Genomic DNA, 19714 nt, shown 5'->3' with positions numbered 1-19714 from the left:
CCATGTTATCATGCTACCGTTGCCCAAGCCATTTAGTAGGCCTTCAAAGTATCATGGTTAAGTTTTACAAACGTTTCACTGAGGTTAGGCTGTGGCCGCCCCTACCTGAAGTGTCTGTAGAGCCACATGAACGTCAGCAAATAAATTAAATTAAAATGTGTTGCCTAATTGTGTATCCTTTTGTCCAGCCTATTCTTTTAAGAATTCAGTTCATGAAACACAGGCATTGAAACGCACATTGCAATGGGCAGAAGTCTATAACGTGTCCATATTTTACACAAACTTTGAGCACAGGGAGAGTCAAAACTCTTAGGGTTATAGGCTATTAACGTTAATGTTGCTGACATGTAAACATGGGTTTGATGTTTTTTTGATACTTTATTTCACGAGTTGGTGCTTCTCCTGTGGCGCAACAGGTTAATGCCTTTACATTGCGTTTTCACGCAGTCGACATGGGTTCAATCCTCCTCATCACACGTTTTTTTTATTATTCTTTATTTATTTTTAGACCAGCAACGCTTCCTCAATTTAGGCTACAAATACTAGGTGGCCACAGAGAGTCTGACCAGCAGTCAGTGAAATGTTTGAAAACTTAACCATGATACTTTGAAGACCTACTGGCTTGGGCAACTGCTGTAGCAAGACAACACCATCAGCCGTGTTAACTTGCTACAATCATCAGCTGACTTCTTCTAATTGTATAGACTAAGTCAAGTAAATTTCCCTATGAAATTAGCTGGTTCGTGGTGGCGCAAGTACGTAGATGAATGGTTATCATGTAGGAGGTTTCATTTAGGATGCAGGTTCGATACCCACGTGGAGTTATTATTTGGGTATTTATTTTTTTGGTGGCATATTCATGGTCCAGTGTATGTAGCGTACTGCAGACAATTTTGACATTTAAATATGTCATGCATATTTGTATTTGTTCGTCTCCAGTTTCCATCAGAAAGTGACAAATCTGCAAGCGGCCACATCTGTCAAAGAAACGTCATCACTCTTGAAACATCATCAACGCAGACAGTTAACATGGGTGCCAGTTGCCATGTAACACCAGGGTTCATTTTATTGACTCTGAATGTTTGCAAAATCCCGATGTAAATGGAAAAGTGTTTTCCAAGACTCAAAAGTGCTTGTCCAAAGGAGAAGTACGAACCGTTATTTGAACTAACTACATTATGAATTGCATCCACACATCAGCAGCCTTTTAACTGTGTTAACGTTAATTGCAAGGATTCCCACACGAACGTCTTAAAATGACAGGCACTCAATTAGGCATACACTACTGAAATTTATTGAATGCTACCTCTGACTAATAATGCATTACTTTGCACTTGTATAGTCTTTTATTTTGGAATCTTAATAGCAATAAATATATATTGCAATATTAAAGAATTTATGTTTTTTTTCATTCAGATATGTAAATAAACATGTATAAGTTGCTATTAGTGAATTAATGGGGAGATAATCGATAATCGAATCGAAATCAAATCGGACTGAAAAAATGAATCGTTAGATTAATCGATGCATCAAAAAAATAATCGCTAGATTAATCGTTTAAAAAATAATCGTTTATCCCAGCCCTACACTGCAGCATGAGGTGGTATTTGAAGAACTCCCAAAGTGTGGTTCTGTTTAGTGTGCCATCAATCTTCACCAGCCTTGAAAGTGGAAGCTGAAACCAGTAGAATATATTGTGTGCACACTGATATTGAGAGCTATGACACATTAAAATTACAATGCAGACATTTACATTGTAATAGTGTTGTTGTGGCTCAGTAGGCATTGCTTGTTGGCTGGCCAAGTCTGCAGTAAGACATTTAAATGTGTGTGGAGAGCTACATACACACACACACACACACACACACACACACACACACACACACACACACACACACACACACACACATACACACACAAACACACAACACACACACACACATATTTTTGCTTTTCATCAAACTTGCTCTGGTTGTGCTCCAGTGACCAGCTTGCCAAATTTGGTTATGAAATGGCAACCGCCACAGTGCTAAGGAATTCATCAGTCTTGACAACTATTCCAGCCCGCCAGACATTTCCTCAGCAACACACACCTTGTTCTTCCTGTCAGGTCAGGGTGTCAAGTTAGCCAGACAGACTGACCAGTTCTCTCTTGCAGCCTCAGTGTCGGACTCTTCTGGGCCCATATGTGCCTGTCCAGCTGTCACAGTGAAAAGTGTGAGAAAGACGATTCTTAGCTGAATCAGGCCAGACCCCCCCCCCCCCCACCCCCACCTTGCACATGAACGCAGGCCACACATGGCCAATGAAACCTTGGCTGGGTGGCTTCCAGGGCCAACTTAATCACAGCAACAATTAGCCCTCTGTGGAGTGCCCCTGGGTGCAACAGCCTTTAGTTGGTGGTACAGAGACCTCCGTTTGGTGCTGCTGTATCCATGGTGACCTCAATGTTCTCTCTGTTTTTTTCTTCTTATTTCCCTTACAGACAGCCTACACAATCCCCATCCTGGCATTCGCTTTCGTGTGCCACCCCGAAGTCCTGCCCATCTACACAGAGCTGCGCAAGTAGGTGCCTCCTTCCTGCACCCTCACTGCACCCTCACCGCATCCCCCCTCCCCCCCAACCTTCTTTTTTCCCAGATAACCCTGCTGCATTGCACCCCCCACCCCCCTCTCTTTCTCTTCATGCCAAAAGGCAAAGGCAGGCGAATGGGTGGTGCAGTTCGGAGGCTGCAAGTCTAACTCCACATCGTCCTGTTCATCTGTCACTACAGTCACATGCCCCACTCTGACCCCTCTGACCTCCCAGCTGGACTGAGTTTGTTTACCATGACCTACTTTAAGAATGCTACAGTCGTAGGAGCATGCTGAACTACTGATTAACCATAGCAACAGCAGCACTGATTAAAAATGAAAAGAAAGAGAGAAAAAAAAACAACAGCAATGGCCTGCTTGTCAGAGATGTATGTGACTTGACTGGCCAAGTAAAAATAGTCCTTAGGCTCAAGCTGGCATTTTAAGTGTGTTGTGTGTTTGTGGTGTGTGTGTGTGTGTATGTGTACGCGTGTATGCATGCGTGTGTATGTGTGTGTGTGTGCGCGTGCGTGCGTGCGTCCATGCGTCCATGCGTGTGTACGCGTGTGCGTGTGTATGTATGTGTGGGTGTGTGGATGTGTACAGTATCTGTGTGTGTGAGAGAGAGAAAGAGAGAGAGAGAGGTTGTAAGGTTGTTGTTTTGTGCGCAGGGACTGGTTAGGTTCTTCATCACATCACGATATTCTCTTGATTTCAGCCCCACCAAGAAAAAGATGCAGCATGTGTCCAACATCTCCATTGCAGTCATGTACACCATGTACTTCCTGGCTGCTCTGTTTGGATATCTGACCTTCTATGGTGAGGCCTGGCCACCTGCCATGACCATTCTCCATCTCGGACGCTTTCCTCCGTCTCTCTCTCTCTGTCCTCTCCTCTCTTCTCTTCTCTTCTTTCGTTGCCTCTCTATAATCATCCCTTACTTTCACTTGGCCACATTGCTTTAGCCTCAGTCATGCCAATGCACTCATTGACCATTGCCAAAACTAAGCAAGGAAAAACAAAGAAGAGGTTTACAGCAGGTCAGGTCACCCTTGTAAACCTCTCCTCTTATGGTGAATGGTTATCAGCAAGTGGAGGAGGCTGTCTGTGATATTCATAGGAATGTTCTGGAACAGACGTGCCTTCATTTTCTAATTTCATTTGGTGTTGAATGGCTGTCTGGGGGTTGTGGTGAAGTCACCGGTGGCGGGACAAAAGCAGTGTTATCATATTAAGCTTTGTCCCAGTTTCCCACAGTTTGTTATTGTTTGTATTTCCTTGTTTTTGAATTGCTTATTTATGTTTATGAAGGGGTGGCAGTGATCCCCAATGGTGTCACCGCTCCCTCTACTGGCCATTCATTATGTCTACTGAAGCCTGGGCTGTGTGCAAAATCAATATCGTGACGCATGATTGGTCAGTGTGAACCTCTTGGACCAATCACAAATGTCGGTACTGGTTTCTCACACATTTCTCCCACTTGGCCCTGACTGTGTGCTGTGTTATGCTGAGTGGCATGGATTATCTGAACCCCTCGAATGTTAAGAACTCTTCATGAATCTCTGTGGCATAACCTTAGGTCTTAAGAACAATGTGAGCCAAAACAAGGGTTCACAGACCGAAAATACATGTGATCTTTTTGGTTAATGCTGAAGAGATTTATTTTGTGGTTTGATTTTTATCAACAAATAGGGCTGTGTTCAGGACATCAATTGGGCTATGTTCAGGACATATCAAGAAATGATCTAATCCAAGAAACTCAGCTAATCTAGATGGCATTTCACAGAGACACAGACTCCTTAACAAAGCCCTATTTCTTGGTGTGATCCGTTTGATCTGCTGATTGCAGATGCAGTATCTGTGGTTCATCTCAATCAATACAATCAGCACCCTGTATGTGTCCAAGACTGTCTTCATTCTCATTATTGATATAAATGGAGTCTCTCTTCATTCCCTCTGTCTCTCTCTCCTCTCTCTCTCTCTCTCTCTCTCTCTCTCTCTCTCTCTCTCCCCCAACAGAGAGAGTAGAGTCTGAGCTTCTGCACACCTACAGCAGAATTGATCCGTACGACACCCTTATCCTGTGTGTGCGTGTTGCTGTGCTCACAGCCGTCACGCTCACCGTACCCATAGTCCTCTTCCCGGTGAGTCATCAACCCCCACTGTGTCATTGCACACTCACATACTCAAACACGCCTTTGGTGTGAGCACTGATCACCCAGGGAGCTGGCTCATGGCTGTAACCTAAGAGAGATGGCTCATAGTTTGTCTCTGGTAGCTTGGAACTGAACTGATGAATGCTATTAAAAGCAATCACACTTACTCTAAACATTTATTCTAAATCTAAGAGTTGGTCTATTTCTAATTCATTGGTGTTGTATGTGAGATTGTTGGGTGGTATATTATATTATATTATATTATATTATATTATATTATATTATATTATATTATATTATGAATATAACATGATATATGTACAGCACAATAAGCTTGACAGTGTGATGTGAAGTCTCATGAGAGCTCCCCCCCCTACAGGTTCGTCGGGCCATCCAGCAGATGCTGTTCCCCAACAAGACCTTCTTTTGGCCGAGGCACATTGCCATCGCCTTTGTTCTGCTCACCATCATCAACCTGCTAGTTATCTTCGCCCCCAACATCCTCGGCATCTTTGGGTTTATTGGTGAGTGGGGCTGTCCTAGTTCAACCCAAGTGCATTACTACAGCACAATCTTTCTTTTTATTTACTTTCTGGGAAGGGTGATAATTAGCTACAACTGAAATGATATGTTTTAACTGTAGCGAAGGGAGAGAGCCTCAAATCAGGGTTTCAGGGGATGCTATACCTGCAGCTTGACCATCAGAGCCAAAGAGCCAGGCTCACAGTAACACAAACCACAGTTTTACAGTTTTTATTACAAGAATTGTTGTAACTTTTGTGCTCCGCTGTTTGATTTCACCCCATAGACGGTAAACTCACTGACCGATCTGTGGCTATCTCCATGTGCTCTGAGGATCCCCCCCCCCCATTCCTATGTGCTGTTACAGTTTAATGTGTGTGTGTGTGTGTGTGGGCATACAGTGTCATTCTTCAGCCAGTACAACACCATCAACCTCCCACTGTAGTTCACATACCTTAAACTTCCTTTCATCTTGCTAGCGACTCTGATCCAATAAGTCTCTTAAGCTTATAAAAGTATACTTACACCGATGAATGTGTGGAAAAGCTATGTAATCGGCTGAGGAATGCTTTCTATAGAGCAACTTTTTCTTGGTTTGGTTATGCAACCAGTGTCTGGCTTTTTTTTTTACTGTAGGACGTTTTGTCCCAGTTTTAAAGTTTATACCTCATGCCTCCATCGGTTTAGACTGACCTTTCCCTTAGAACACAAGAACACTGACCTTGTTTGTATGCCGCAAAGTCACCTCAGGTTAACCTATGGGACTCAACTTTTTTTCCATAATCCATGGAAATGGAATAGAGTACTAAAATACAGAACAGAAGAAAGAGATAATCAGCTTAGCACTCGAGCAGGGCGGCGATATCAGAGGAACACACACACACAATACATGTCTGTGTTTCAATCTATTAACCCCTCTGTCCAGGCCTATACACAGATTTCTGTCTTCAGCGAAATTATTTGGTTCTCTCACGTGCATTGTAGCTTGACTATAGTTCTAAGAACATTAGTGAATTTGTTAGTTCACGGGGCTTATATGTTGACAGCTAAGAAATGTCACATCTTGGGATTTAAATGTCATATGATTTGGGTCTTTTGGTGCTCTATAAGTTTTGGATGAGCTATTTGTCCCTGAGATGATTGGTTATGAATCAATGTACCGCAAAATGGAATATATCCCAAATTTAGCAAATTGTTCTCAAAGTAATGTTCTTTTGGGTATGTTTTTTATGAACATTACAAACACATAATGAATGTGAAGTCAGCATTAGTCATGATATCGGACAGGGTGATTGTTAAGGAGAGAAGACAGGAGACTTTGCTTGTTAAATGACGGGACATTTCTTGGAATCAGGCATGCTCTGGCACCTCGCCTTATGGCACTAGGACCTCTCGGGCAGCACTACCTCTTTCTAACCAGCAGAGGCTCTACCAGCCTTACATTTTACTTTTCAGAACTTGATGCAAGGTTTTCAATTTTTTCCCACTCCCCCTCTTTCTTTTTCTCTCTCCCCTCCACCTGTGCCCTCCCCCCTCCCCTTTGTCTCCCTCTCCATCTCTCCATCTTCACAGGTGCCACGTCTGCCCCCTGTCTAATCTTCATCTTCCCTGCGGTCTTCTACATCCGCATCGTGCCCAAAGAGGACGAACCTCTGCGCTCTCCTCCCAAGATTCTGGTGAGTGTCTCGTCTCTCTTTCCTCACTAACTGGCCGGCTCACTGCCCTGCACCTGTTACCTAGGTGTGGGCTTTTACCCCTAGGGCAGGGTAGTAGTGGAGGAGGAACGACAGTACTTAGAACTCAGAACGACATACTTAGTATGGCCTGTTTTAAACTATTAGCTTGATGATTATTAGATGATACACTGGAGACATATGTGGGTAGCATTGTGGGGCAGCATCGGCATTTGCCTTATTCACCCGGGGGCCAGAACGAGGCTAAAGGGTACACTTGCCATTACACCTCAGTCCAGCAGATGGTGGTGGTAATGCACTCCGTTTGCAGACTGCCAAAAAAAAACTCACTGAAGAAGAACAGTCCAGTGAACCCTTCTTCTTTTTCGGTGAGCTTTTTTTTTTGGCGAATTAAAGGCAACGTTAGGGAACGTAGGTCAGTAGGTTTTAATAATGTCTTTGCCTATGAGAAATAAATGCTCGCTGTTGGAAAGTAGCTGTTGACCATTTCTCTGAGTTATGTTTCTCATCAGAGTTGCTCATATACTTGCCTCAAGGGTCGCTTGCTAGCCATAAAAATGTAATGGCTTCGATTTTGCAAGGGAGAGAGGAATATCATTCCTCTAATTCCCCCCAGGCTAGCACCCACGCCCAGTGCCACTGCTAGTGGGTGAAAAGCTGGGATGGCTGTAGCATTCCCCCCAAACAATTCCAGTAGGGTATATGCATTAATCAAATAAGGCCCAGAACATTACCCTGTCAGAAGGGACCAAATCCCTCACGGCCCCCTCCACTCTGCCTGATTATTTTTGGCCTTTGCTAAATGCATCAAATCCATGTATTTCCTTTAATGTCCAGTGGGCCATAACCACTCGTACAGCTGATGATATGGACCTTTTTCACTGCAACCATTTTGACACGAAATAGAGGGCAGGCACAGCTGTTACATATGACATTAATTAAGGTTCTGATTCTACATTGGCGTGATTGTAACACCTGTGCTTGCCCTACTATTTCATGTCAAAATGGCTGCTGTAAAAAAAAAAGGTCTATTGACAGCTCTCAACTCAGTAACTTAGAGTGAATGTGCTGTCAGAGCCGTGCTTATGGAGGTGGGGACTAAATCAGAGAACAGGATTGGATTGAAATGTGGGCGCAGCATGTGTGGAGTAAGGACACAGAAATGAGAGTGCGGGCAGTAGACCGATGTTGCATTGATCTGAGGGACGGGCGATGTGACAGGCTAGACCCATGAGTAACTCGGGTCCTCAATGGACCCTGTGTCTGTCTCTTCTCGAATCCGAATGTGCTTCCCTTTCTCAAGTTCTCTCTCACTGTCTGTCTCTCAGATATGATCTGTTTTTTTTCTTTTGTGTTCCTTTTTCCCTTTTCACTCCCTCCCTTTGTCTCTGTCTCTTTCTTTTGCTCGTCTCATGTTTTTTTTTCTTTTTATTCTGTTTCTATTCTCTCACTCTTTTTCTCTCTGTTTTGCAGGCCATCTGTTTTGCCATCCTTGGCATCCTGTTTATGATAATGAGCTTGAGTTTCATCATCATCGATTGGACAACAGGGAGCAGTAAAGCCAGCAGTGGTCACTAAGCCCTTCCCACCATCATTTGCAAGTGGGGTGTTTTGTTTTTATAATTTAATTTGTATCTCCTGTGTATCATTTTGAGTCATTATTGTAGAGAATGCACTCTCTCTCTTTCTCTCTCTCTCTCTCTCTGTCTCTATCTCTGTCTCTCTCGTTCTCGTTCTCTCTCTCTGTGGAAAGTTGAGACAAGGCCAGTGTACAGCAGGGGCATTCAGAAGCCTGGATAGTTATTGCAGTCATTTCAAAACGTTAGTTCCTCGTGTCCTTGGCTTCCACTCAGAGCCACGGTGTCTGTGTTTGTCTCTGTGTCCGTGTGAAGGTGCCCGCCAAAGTTACCCTGCTCCAAAATAAGCAATCCCAACTTTCCAGGACAGAAAAAGATGGTGCATTCTCTCCAAGCAAAGGGTGTCTCACCTCTCAAGCAGATTTAAAAAAAAAAAAAACTGGTCCCATTTCTCATCTCCCATGACTGAGTAGGAACACTCAATGTTTTTTTTTTTTTTTTTTTTTTTGCGTGTCTCTTTGCTATAACCTCTCACCTACACAAATGCGGAACCACGGTCATCTATGGAGTGTCTTTGGGAGAACCAGAGCCTCGAAGGAAGGGAGGCTGCGTGAGTGTGCTTTCATAGTAGTCTATGTACCTGTGGTGCAACAGTCAACAGTAATAACTTATTATTATCCTCTAGCACAGTGGTTCTTAAACATTTTGAAGCAGAGGCAGAGAATGTCTTCTCTCATAGGTAGGCTATATCAACACCAAATGCAAATCATTTTGCGACCCCTCCAATATTTTTGGCGACCCCCAGTTTAAGAACCACTGCTCTAGCACATGGCAATATTCTGTGCAATAGCTGAAGGAAGGGCTTGACCAGGAAAGCTAGCTGACAGACTACTTCTTTCTGTGGCAACATAGCCTTTTGTTTTTTGTTTTTTGGTAGTTTTGTTTTGTTGTTGTCATGGTGCACCCCACTGTGTTAGTCACATCTAGTTTAGATACATTTATGAAATATGTGAGCGGTGTCAACATGTATGTAGCATACATACAAACGGTGTGCAGACTTTAGGGTTACACTTGATACAAAAAACAGGAGTCTGTGTCTATATCTCATAAAAGCATTCTGGCTCAGTGGCATCTGAGCTTCATCTTGCTTCTTATTTACTCTTCTTCCAGGAAAGCATATCAATGTCAATGACACTCTGTTCTGGAAAGTTCCTAGTTATTTCAAGAACATCTTCTGATCTCATGTGTGTTTTTAGCTGTGTCCTGTATATCAGTATCTCTATGTTTGGGTTGAAAACACTTGTAACCTCTGATTCACGATGGCCGCCATTATGTCACTGTAAACAGATGCTGTTTGTTTTGTGAAAAGGTCAGTTGGTTTTGGTGAGTATTGACTGGTGTTTGACTTTGGGTTTTTTTCCATGGCGGTGGTTGTGTGGTGGTGTTATCTTGTTGTTTCTGAGTATTAGACAGAAAGTAGTCAGAGATAACCAAAAAGTGTATAAGTATATAAACAAAAGTATATAGATAAAGTATATAAATGAATTTACAGGGTCCTCTCTTCTTAAGGAGAGTTTAAGGAGGATATATGTAAACAGTTTTGCTTATTAGAGATTCAACTCAGCTAAAGGCTGAGTTGTTCTCAAGACTTTAGCAGCTGCTGTGTGTTTTCCCGTCTATGTGGTATCTGTGTGCATAATGTGCATGCGTGTGTGGGGGCGTGGATGTGTGTGTGTGTGTGTGTGTTTTTGTGTGTGTGTGTGTGTGTGTGTGTGTGTGTGTGTGTGTGTGTGTGTGTGTGTGTGTGTGTGTGTGTGTGTTGGCAGGTATGATTGCAGCACTAGTTTTTTAGGTCCACCCACACATCGTGAGGGATTAGGGCTTTTTCTGCTCAGCCAAACTCGAGTGGCAGAATAAAAAAACTATGGGATTAAGGTTTGAAATTGGATTGAATTTTGTTAGGTTTGACCTCATTCAGCAAAGGTCACTGCCTGTCTGTAATGCATGGCTGTGTAGCTGTGACGAGATATTAGCTATAGCACTTTCATCCTAAAGCACAACATCATAGAGCCATTAATCAACTGACTGGGTGAAATTATGTTGTGTACAAGTACTCATAGGGTAATGTGTTTTGTAGGCATAATTACATGGCATATGGGCTGTATCGTTCAACTAATCTTTAAGTGAAATGTGGTATTGAAATTCTTAATAAGGCACAAGAAACTGCTCTCAGAAAATGTTGAATTTGTCGTCTAACATGGTACAAGAATGTTTTTTTTATTTTTTATTATAATCAGTGCTTACCGTCCCAAATTGTCTGTGCTGCCCCATTTTAAGCGGCCATTGTCATTTACAGTGTTAACATTGTGATGTGATTTCCGTCCTCGTCCTTAAAGTACTGGGAAAACTGTAAGACTCATTCAGTGGATGTCCTGTAAGGATCAGTGAATATTATTAAAAAAAAGATGAGGAAAAAGAAAATACTAAAAACTATAAACATAAAGTAGGTGTATTAAACCGTGGTACTTTTTTAGATGAGTTTTGTGAGGTTTCCAATGGATTGATGGACCATGTGTTTAATTGCATTATTAATCTCGGATCAGTTTGAAGGCCTGGAGCAAAATGTCAGTCAGTTTCTCCCCCCTGCGCTCCAAGCACACTAAGGAAAATGACAAGAAGGAGGCTTAAAAAATCAATGAAGACCATTGCATAGGCTTCTTCATCCCTGAGTGGTTCAGAGTAATTTTCTTCTTTAGCATCTGAGAAGACTAAACGTTGTCTTTTTCCATGTTGGATATGCACATCCTTACAGCACAGAGTTTGGTAATAATAGTGTTCCTGATATTTTTGATATATATTTTAATGTTTATTTTGTCAACAAATAAAAAAAAAAATATGGTTTGTACCACAAAACCTCTTTCTCCCCTTGGTCATGGATTCCTGTGACCATTTGTGTGTGTGCGTCAGTATTCAGAGACATGTTGGTCAATATAATTTCCTTCTCTCATTTTATATGTGAGGTCTTCTGCCACCTCCGGTGTATCATGGTCTCATTCTTGCTGCATTTGTGATGATTTTTGAGGATTTGTCCCTCTGCTTTGATCCTCTTGTTGGAAATGAACCAGACCCGTCAGAGTCATTCATGTTAGACAGACTGGCAGTGAGGGGAGAAGATTCTCAGACAAGGTTCAGTACTAATTCCTGATAAAAAAAAAAAAAAAACCTTGAGCATGTTGATTGGTTCACATTTCAAGAGCAAAACGTTAGCACTTAAACTCACAGTGGCAGTTAAACTTCATCTTAATTGTACTGTATCAAATGGCACAAATTGAATCAAGTAATAAAATGTATAGCACAATACATGGTTGATTTGTCCCTTATAAGGTCATAATAGCTACTTGGTGGCTATCAGCCTACATGACATTTCAAAGAAATGTAAAGAGGTGAAGCACACCAGTTCCTGTTAATGAGCACTGGAAGGAAATGTTTGAAAGTCTGGACAATTTCCAACAAAAACCTTTCATGTGTCTGGTAACCAGGTCTTATTAATTTCACTCTTTACCCTTTGTGATTCAGTGAAAATATATATAAAATATATGGGTGAATAACAAACTTGTATGAGTTTTGACTTACGTGGCAGCATTTATAAATAATGTATATAAATGTAAACCCTTTATATTCAATATGCACATCTAGTTTGTACATTGTAAATAGAAGGAGCAGGTTTTAGTCAGATATTAAAAAGAAACAAATGTAATAATTTTTAAAGTGCTTTTTAAAAAGCCTTCAATTTATGTCTTTATTTTCTGTTATCTCCAAACATTGAGTACATTGCTGGCAGTTATTGTACTGTAAACAATGTTGAAATAAAAAAAGAAAAAAAATATTTTATCATGCCTGATTTCCATTGACTGCAGAAAACATACACACACCACCTGCACATTGACATCACTATTCACTCCAGTCAAACCTTTGTATGAAATGCAACTGCAAAGACAGTGTGCAGATATTGCAGATCACCCAACAGGTACAAGCAGATGATATTCCATTGTTTCCAACACTCTAATCTTTACATTCATATACAACTGAAAAGTCTTCTGACTGTGAACCTCAGAGATGCCTATGAATGAAGTGACCCTCTCAAAAACATCCATTGCATTAAATAACATTATGCTGAAATCTACCTCTTCACCTTCTTGGAGGTCACCGGGGGTTCTTTAAGGAACTACACTCTTACAGCACACCTGCCTATCCAGCTGCAGGTGCACTAAAGAGGACCACCTCTAAAACCTAATCCCACACATAATACCTGTCAGGTCCACAAAGAGATTGCAGTGTGATATTCAAATTATCCCTCGCCACTGTGGAAATTAAGTTGTGGCGTGGTTCCAGCCAAGTCCATGAAGCCCTCATCAGCGACAGTACAGATGCACATGCTCTGCTAAAGGCTGGAGTGGAGAACACGATTAGCCATAAATTACCTTCACTTCACATGCAGGAAAATTAACTTGTTATGAACCCCAAAACATATTTGCACCAACAGAATGTACTTACAAATGCTGCATTAGGCTACACTTCACTTAGTAACACAAGTTGACAATAATGTCAAAATCAACAGTCATTTTAATTGTTCATGGAATATCGCAGAGTAGCAGCATGGATGGATAGTAACTGCTGTAGCAGTGTAGTGCTTCCATGATTCTACTACTGTACATAGGAGCATGACAGTTAAAGCTAATTGTTATACTAGGATGTTATGATTTCTGGATTATGAAGTATGGAGCTCAGAGATGTTTCAGCAGAATACTTGGTGGCTATCAGCCTACAGTACATGACATTTGCCATGAAACCACTTCAGCCTTCATACTCTATCAGCAATGCATTATGTGCCATACACACCAGTGATATCAACTTTTAATCCTCCAAAGTAAAACACATATTTATAGTTGACAAGATGCAGTCAACCCCCCCATTACAATCAGTTTTGCTACCAACTATCTCAACCCTGGACATCTTTCATTACCTAAATATGCATAGCTTACACATCACCTGCAGCTGTGAACAGACAGACAGCATGCATTTAGATGCACACACACATACTGTGTCAAGTCTTCACCTGCACAGTCCAATTATTATTTCACTATCTATTGGCCGTGCTGCAGTTACTACTACTTACTGACTATCCCTTCTAAAACTGCTGAACGAGCGAGTCCGCAGTGACAGTGTTAAGTGGCGCTCCTAAGGGAGGAAGGAAGCAGTGGAGTGTGATGCTGTTTATGTATAAACATATGGCGCTCCTCACCAGCCTGCCACCAGCAGAGGGGACACTCATCGGTTTCCCTGTCGTCGAGGCTTAAATTTATCTCAGTTGTCCCCTGCCTATGGCTAATTAGGCGAGAGTTAGATGAGTATTTTTAGCCATCTTTGTTGTGCCCTGGGTGCCTGCATATTGGAAATGTTTATTTATTGCAATGCCTGATGCTGATCTACTCCACAGGTCAGAAGAGTTGTCTAAGGGTGTCATCCAATTTTTTAGAAGTTTCCAGTTTGAAATCATTATATTAATAAACTAGTATTTAATTTAGTTATGTGGTTTTATGTTTAAAACCCCACAGATTTATGTTATGGTTAAAACTGACTATTGAATGTAAATTGCCAATAATTTGTATTAGTATTTAACATAATTTGACTGTATCAGACTGTTTTCTTATTAATTACCCCTCACAATGTCTCTGCTTCTGATGTTAACATTACCCTAATCCTAAAAGATTACACAATACAAAAGGTGTGAATTTACATCAGTCTGGCAACAGCAGACATTTAATTTCCTAATTTTATGTATCTTCCATCTGCCAGCCTAAATATATAGGATTAGGCTATTACTATTGTAGATTTCAGTAACATCAGCAGAATCTTTGTTAATTCTTCATGATTGATGTGGCTTTCCAAATCCACATGAGGGTACTGTTGAGCTATAATTATATATTTTTTACATCTAAGCATGAGGAACCAGAGAGTAGCATACTATCATGTTTACGAAAGAACCGCTCGACTGTTTTAACATCTGCGTGGTTCCCCAAAACAGATTTTCAGACGCCAGTCATAAATTTGCCGTGTGAGAAAAAAGTGTGGAAGTTCCACACAGTAGGCGTATGCACATTGATATAGCCTACAGTGCCAAAGATCAAATAAGCTTAATTTATGCTAATAGAGCATTGGGATCATGTTTATGTAAAATGAAAAAGACACTTTTGCACTTTCGTCAGTGATACAGTAGGCTATAGGTCTAAGGCTACAATGTTTCCGTTCATTTTTGTTTTCTACACAGAAACACAATAGCCTAGGCCTACATGTTTTAACCCGTGTGCTGCTCATCCTCTGATTGTCTGTGTTAATTGATTTTAATTTTATTTCATGGTAAATCATGTTCAGGAACTGAAAGAGAAACTTCACGTATTGACAAGCCTACATTTCCCATCAAGCAAAAGGAAGTGGGCGTTGTAGCGGAGGGCTGGCAGTTCGCGAGCCAGAAGCTTACTAAAAACTGTCTTCAGCTTTTCTAGCTGAGAGGAACTTCGGGTGTGGCGTGGCAGCCCCGAAAATATCGAAATAAATCACAACGAGTTGAAATAAATTGGCTTCCTAACGGTACACGCTGGAACGGTTGAATACTGGGGAACTGAACGGGACACCAAAACCCCAAGAATTCAGCCACAGGGTCGTGGAGATATTTTTCTTGCGGTTTGACATCTGATTTCAACCAGTCGAGTCGAGTCCTCCACACCGAACTTCGGTGGCCCATTTTGTTGCTGTACCTGCTGCACGCAAGAGGTTTGTCTTGGATATTTGGACAACTTTTTTGATTTTGTTGATGTGTTTTTAGAGATATTTCAAATTTTCCCGTGATGACAAATCCAGCAGCTGGTGCGCTGTTTCGTCTTGGATAAGCTATAAACAACCCAAGATTTTTTAAATCGTGATACATCGTTGGAATATTAATTGAATATTCTTTCTGGTTCCGTTCAACGTAACCATTTAACGACAGCTGACTTTATATTGGCTCATTTGTGAATTTTGAAGTGTTTTCACTGAAAGAGGAAGTTGCCGTTTACAAGACGATTAGTGACGGAACAGTGCTTTTGATTTGAAAAGTATTGTGCCATTGCCTGACATTCAGCCTTCAGTGGCCTCACTCCCCCGTTTCTTCAATCCTATCACAAACATCAGGCGCCCTGAAGCGTGCACTCGGAACCATGGGCTGTACTGTCAGTCAGGAGGACAAGGCAGCCGCCGAAAGATCCAAAATCATTGACAAAAGTCTTCGAGAGGATGGAGACAAGGCAGCTAAGGAAGTGAAACTGCTGCTTTTGGGTAAGCAATTCTTCCGTTTTTACACGTGCATTATAGTTTGTTAAGCCTTTATGTGTTCTTCACCTTGTTCTGTCACACGTGAATGTGTGGCAGAGACGGGGGAGGTTGTTCCTTTTTTGTGATTGATTATGATTAGGCCCACACCACTCACAAAATGAATGAAGCACTTCTGACGTTTCAATATAATTGACTCGTTTAGTAAGGCTATTTTCTAACGGCATACTTGATTCCCCTCCCTCCCATCAAGGCTTTTCAGTTAACAACACTAATCATTGACTATTTCTTAAAGAGCTTCTCATAGATTATTATGGAAACTTTACAGACGGGCTTATGATTTTAGCCTTGGAATGCAGGAAGAAGCCACTAAACCTACCATTACAGCGCCCGAAATGTAAACGCATAAGTGTGAATAAAACAGCATAAAGTAACGCCATTTTATGATTAAATCTGCAAAAGCTTACAGTCCTATATGAGGTGCTATTCTGCCTATTCCATGGTATAGCATTACCTCAAATGCTAAAGCCTGGAAAAAAAGACTGCCAAATCAGTGAAACAGCAGTTTCAAGGCTATTCGTTTAGTGTTGTGACACCCCAGCATATGTTGACATAGTCAAGGAATCTTGGTCAATTCTCTCCGTGGAGCCTCCAGCTGTTTAACTAATCAGTGTCAGCAACATTCCCTAAGCCTCTCTTTCAAATGTTATTCCCCAACATACCCATTGCCTATAGTCTTTCTTAATGCTCCCCATAAATCATGAGTTTTTGTGAAATGGTAGGTGACAGTACATGTGTGCCCATTGAGATGCAGTGTTACTCATTTGTTGTTGTTTTTTTTTGTCACTGTTGTGTCATCTGCATGAACATTTCATTTTTAGAAGGCCAGTGTTAAAAAAGACCTACTGTTCCATACTTTCTTTCCCTAGCTATAGAAGCAGCTTTTTCATTGGTACGATCATTGGCAAACCTTTTGCTTGATGTCCATTTTCACTTGCAGTGAGCCCAGTAGACCATGTCGTAGCATTCACACTTTCTCAGTAGGTGTAGCACTATACAGATACCTGCCATGGAGCATTTGATGCTGGTAGCTAGAAGTCATGTGATTGTGTTGTTGCAACTGATGAGTGCTTCACTCTCGATAACAACATGCAAAAGCAAAGTGGATCCTGGCCTCTGCTTCGAGGCTTTGTGAAGCTTGACTAGAATTCATGCTGGGAAAATCTCTCTCCTTTCTTTCTTTCTTTCTTTCTCTCTCTCTCTCTCTCTCTCTCTCTCTCTCTCTCTCTCTCTTTCTCTTTCTTTCGCTCTCTCTCTCTCCCCCTCCCTTCCTCCCTCCCTCTCTCTGTCTGATTGACTCTACAAGTGTTGGCCTTGGAAATACTTTGACAAGGTTGCTTGCTTCCCTGTTCAGTGTGTTTTGTGTCCCATTGTAAGCAGTGGAAAGAGCAACAACTCTCCGTTGCAAACACACTTGGAACACATTCTGTCTGTCTCTCTCTCTCTCTCTCTCTCTCTCTCTCACTCACACACACACACACACACACACACACTGCACTTTTGCCTCCATTGCATTGCTGTTTTGACAGAAACATAGAGATCCTATTGGGAGGGGACTGAGTAAGTACTGAGGCCAAGTAGAAAGCTGGACCAAGCATAAATGTTATAACTACATTTTGGCACAGGGTCTATACACACACACACACACACACACACACATACACAGCTTTGTGTTGTGAGTGACGGGAGGGGGTTTTTTTGTTTGTTTTTTGGAGACTGTGTTTATTAGCCCCTGACACAATAAAAAGAATTGGAGAGAGGATTCTCCACACAATCAATGAACTGCTACCCGATCCAGTGGGTCTGATTGTAATAATATGTGAACAGTACTGTATCTTCACCTACGTTGCATAAGGCCGGCACACTGCAATGGAAGAGAGTGACCCGAGCCATAATGGCTCCTCTGGCTTACAGTCGCTCATAGCAGATTGAAAAATAATTAGGTTTAGCATGTGTACTCAAAGCTGCACTCTATCAGTCATGTTTGGTCTCTTCGATAATAGAGTAATTACTGGTATCCACTTACCCACTAACAATGCCCCATACATAAGGTAATGGGCAGGGTCCTGCTGCTTTGTGTATGTGCTGAGTCAGTACCTAATATGGGTCTGACTCTAAAACCTGGAATGGATGCATACATACATGAAGTCTCCTGTACTGTAAAAGTCTTTATACACTGTAGTTTGCTGCACAGTTGCCCATGTGTGTATTGGGCGTGAGTTTGATGATGCAAACAATATTTTGCTCGTTTGACGGCTTCCAGTTGAGTCTTCACTGCAGAGGTGTTCTTAGCATGGGCTCGGCCCGACTTCAAAGCTCGCCACAGGAAAGGATATGTGCCTGTCGGGGATCCCCCTGTAATTATCAGGCACAGATTTCACCCACGTGATGCTGCTGCTCCTGGCTTTATCGCTTCATCATGTACATCACTTTATCGTTTACATCACTTCATCTTGTACATCTTGTCTACCCAACGACGGCCCACCATGTATCTCTTATAGATCCACGCTCTCATTGTGTGTGTGTGTGTGTGTGTGTGTGTGTGTGTGTGTGTGTGTGTGTGTGTGTTTTTGGGGCCGATGGCGGATATCGGCGTGGCATTTCATGCACGGCGGCTTCAGACAAAAGTGCTGCTAGTCTCTCGGAGGGGCAGAGTTTGCACGATTATTGATTCAGGCTCTCCGGTCTGCTGTCCGTCCATAAAGGCAAACCGACAGAAAGTGAGCGCACGCGCGCTTGGGACTCGGTGGATGTTGGCCGAGTGCCCTATGCTGTCAGAGTTGACACTGTAAACTCTCCAGTGATGCTCCGCTGTTTGCGCCCCTAATTACTTTGTTGTCTGCTGATGTGGTTTGTAAGCAGCCGTGGCCTACTGGTTAGCGCTTTGGACTTGTAACCGGAGGGTTGCCGGTTCGAACCCCGACCAGTAGGCACGGCTGAAGTGCCCTCGTTCAAGGCACCTAACCCCTCACTGCTCCCCGAGCACCGCTGTTGTTGCAGGCAGCTCACTGCGCCGGGATTAGTGTGTGCTTCACCTCACTGTGTGTACAATGTGTGCTGTGTGTGTTTCACTAATTCACGGATTGGGATAAATGCAGAGACCAAATTTCCCAAACGGGATCAAAAGAGTATAGACCCTTTCAACAATAAAAACAAAAACAATGCTTGAACGTTCTATTTGGTTCCCAATCTACTTCCTCTGCATTAAGATAACATATGGAATGTTAAAATGGAAGTCTTGTGGGGCCAACTATGATGCTGTTAATGGAACTCTCTTGAAAGGGTCTATATATACTTATACTTCCAGTTAATGTCAGAGCAGCCTTGGAAGGAAGCGGATTTGTGATGGAGAGTGATAATGAAGCAGATTTCAAGCCCCCTCTCCCTCTCTCTCTCTCTCTCCCTCTCTCTCTCTCTCTTACCTGGATGTGAGCTTTATGCTGATGTGCTTTTGACGGAAATGTTTCAGTCGGAGAGGGAACAGACTATCCGAGCACCTAGCAGCACTGTGGAGAACATGCCACCAGTTGCTTGTTCCACTTCAAACATGAGCAATCTTTCTGAAAAAAAAAGAAAAACTAATATATGCTCTTTGAATCCCAGCTATAAGATGAAGAGTTGCATTAGCTTAGTTGAATATGGATGTCAAAGACCCTGCAAGCTTGTGCCACAGAACACATTGCACATATTTGAACATAAGGTTGGGTATCAGCTCGACCTCGGCCTTTTGCTCTGTCTCTTCTATCACCAGTCTAAAGTGTACCCA

The 19714-nt window shown here is 42.1% G+C and overlaps 2 protein-coding genes across 6 annotated transcripts in view; both read left to right on the top strand.

Annotated features, from left to right (window-relative positions):
* The window catches only part of LOC125301962 (sodium-coupled neutral amino acid transporter 3-like), a 51673-nt gene extending 39259 nt beyond the window's left edge, over nt 1–12414 (top strand). For all 4 annotated transcript variants that reach the window (XM_048254860.1, XM_048254858.1, XM_048254862.1 and 1 more), the window contains 6 exons: nt 2486–2565; nt 3293–3393; nt 4594–4718; nt 5110–5254; nt 6825–6928; nt 8420–12414. In XM_048254860.1, the coding sequence (XP_048110817.1) occupies nt 2486–2565; nt 3293–3393; nt 4594–4718; nt 5110–5254; nt 6825–6928; nt 8420–8524 (660 nt within the window). In that variant the 3' untranslated portion in view covers nt 8525–12414. The remainder of the gene's footprint in view (nt 1–2485; nt 2566–3292; nt 3394–4593; nt 4719–5109; nt 5255–6824; nt 6929–8419) is intronic.
* A 2618-nt stretch (nt 12415–15032) lies between these two features.
* Nucleotides 15033–19714, top strand: part of LOC125301526 (guanine nucleotide-binding protein G(i) subunit alpha-2-like) — a 77253-nt gene continuing 72571 nt past the window's right edge. Inside the window, exons 1-2 of one of the 2 annotated variants that reach the window (XM_048254019.1) lie at nt 15033–15354; nt 15751–15894. In XM_048254019.1, the coding sequence (XP_048109976.1) occupies nt 15777–15894 (118 nt within the window). In that variant the 5' untranslated portion in view covers nt 15033–15354; nt 15751–15776. Of the gene's footprint in view, nt 15895–19714 lie in introns of both variants that reach the window. The other variant, XM_048254018.1, reaches the window with a different exon arrangement.

The sequence above is a fragment of the Alosa alosa genome, chromosome 10 (assembly GCF_017589495.1).
Source record: "Alosa alosa isolate M-15738 ecotype Scorff River chromosome 10, AALO_Geno_1.1, whole genome shotgun sequence".
Lineage (NCBI taxonomy): Eukaryota > Metazoa > Chordata > Actinopteri > Clupeiformes > Clupeidae > Alosa > Alosa alosa.
Note: the sequence above shows the minus strand (reverse complement) of the source record. Positions and strands in the feature narration are given on the sequence as shown.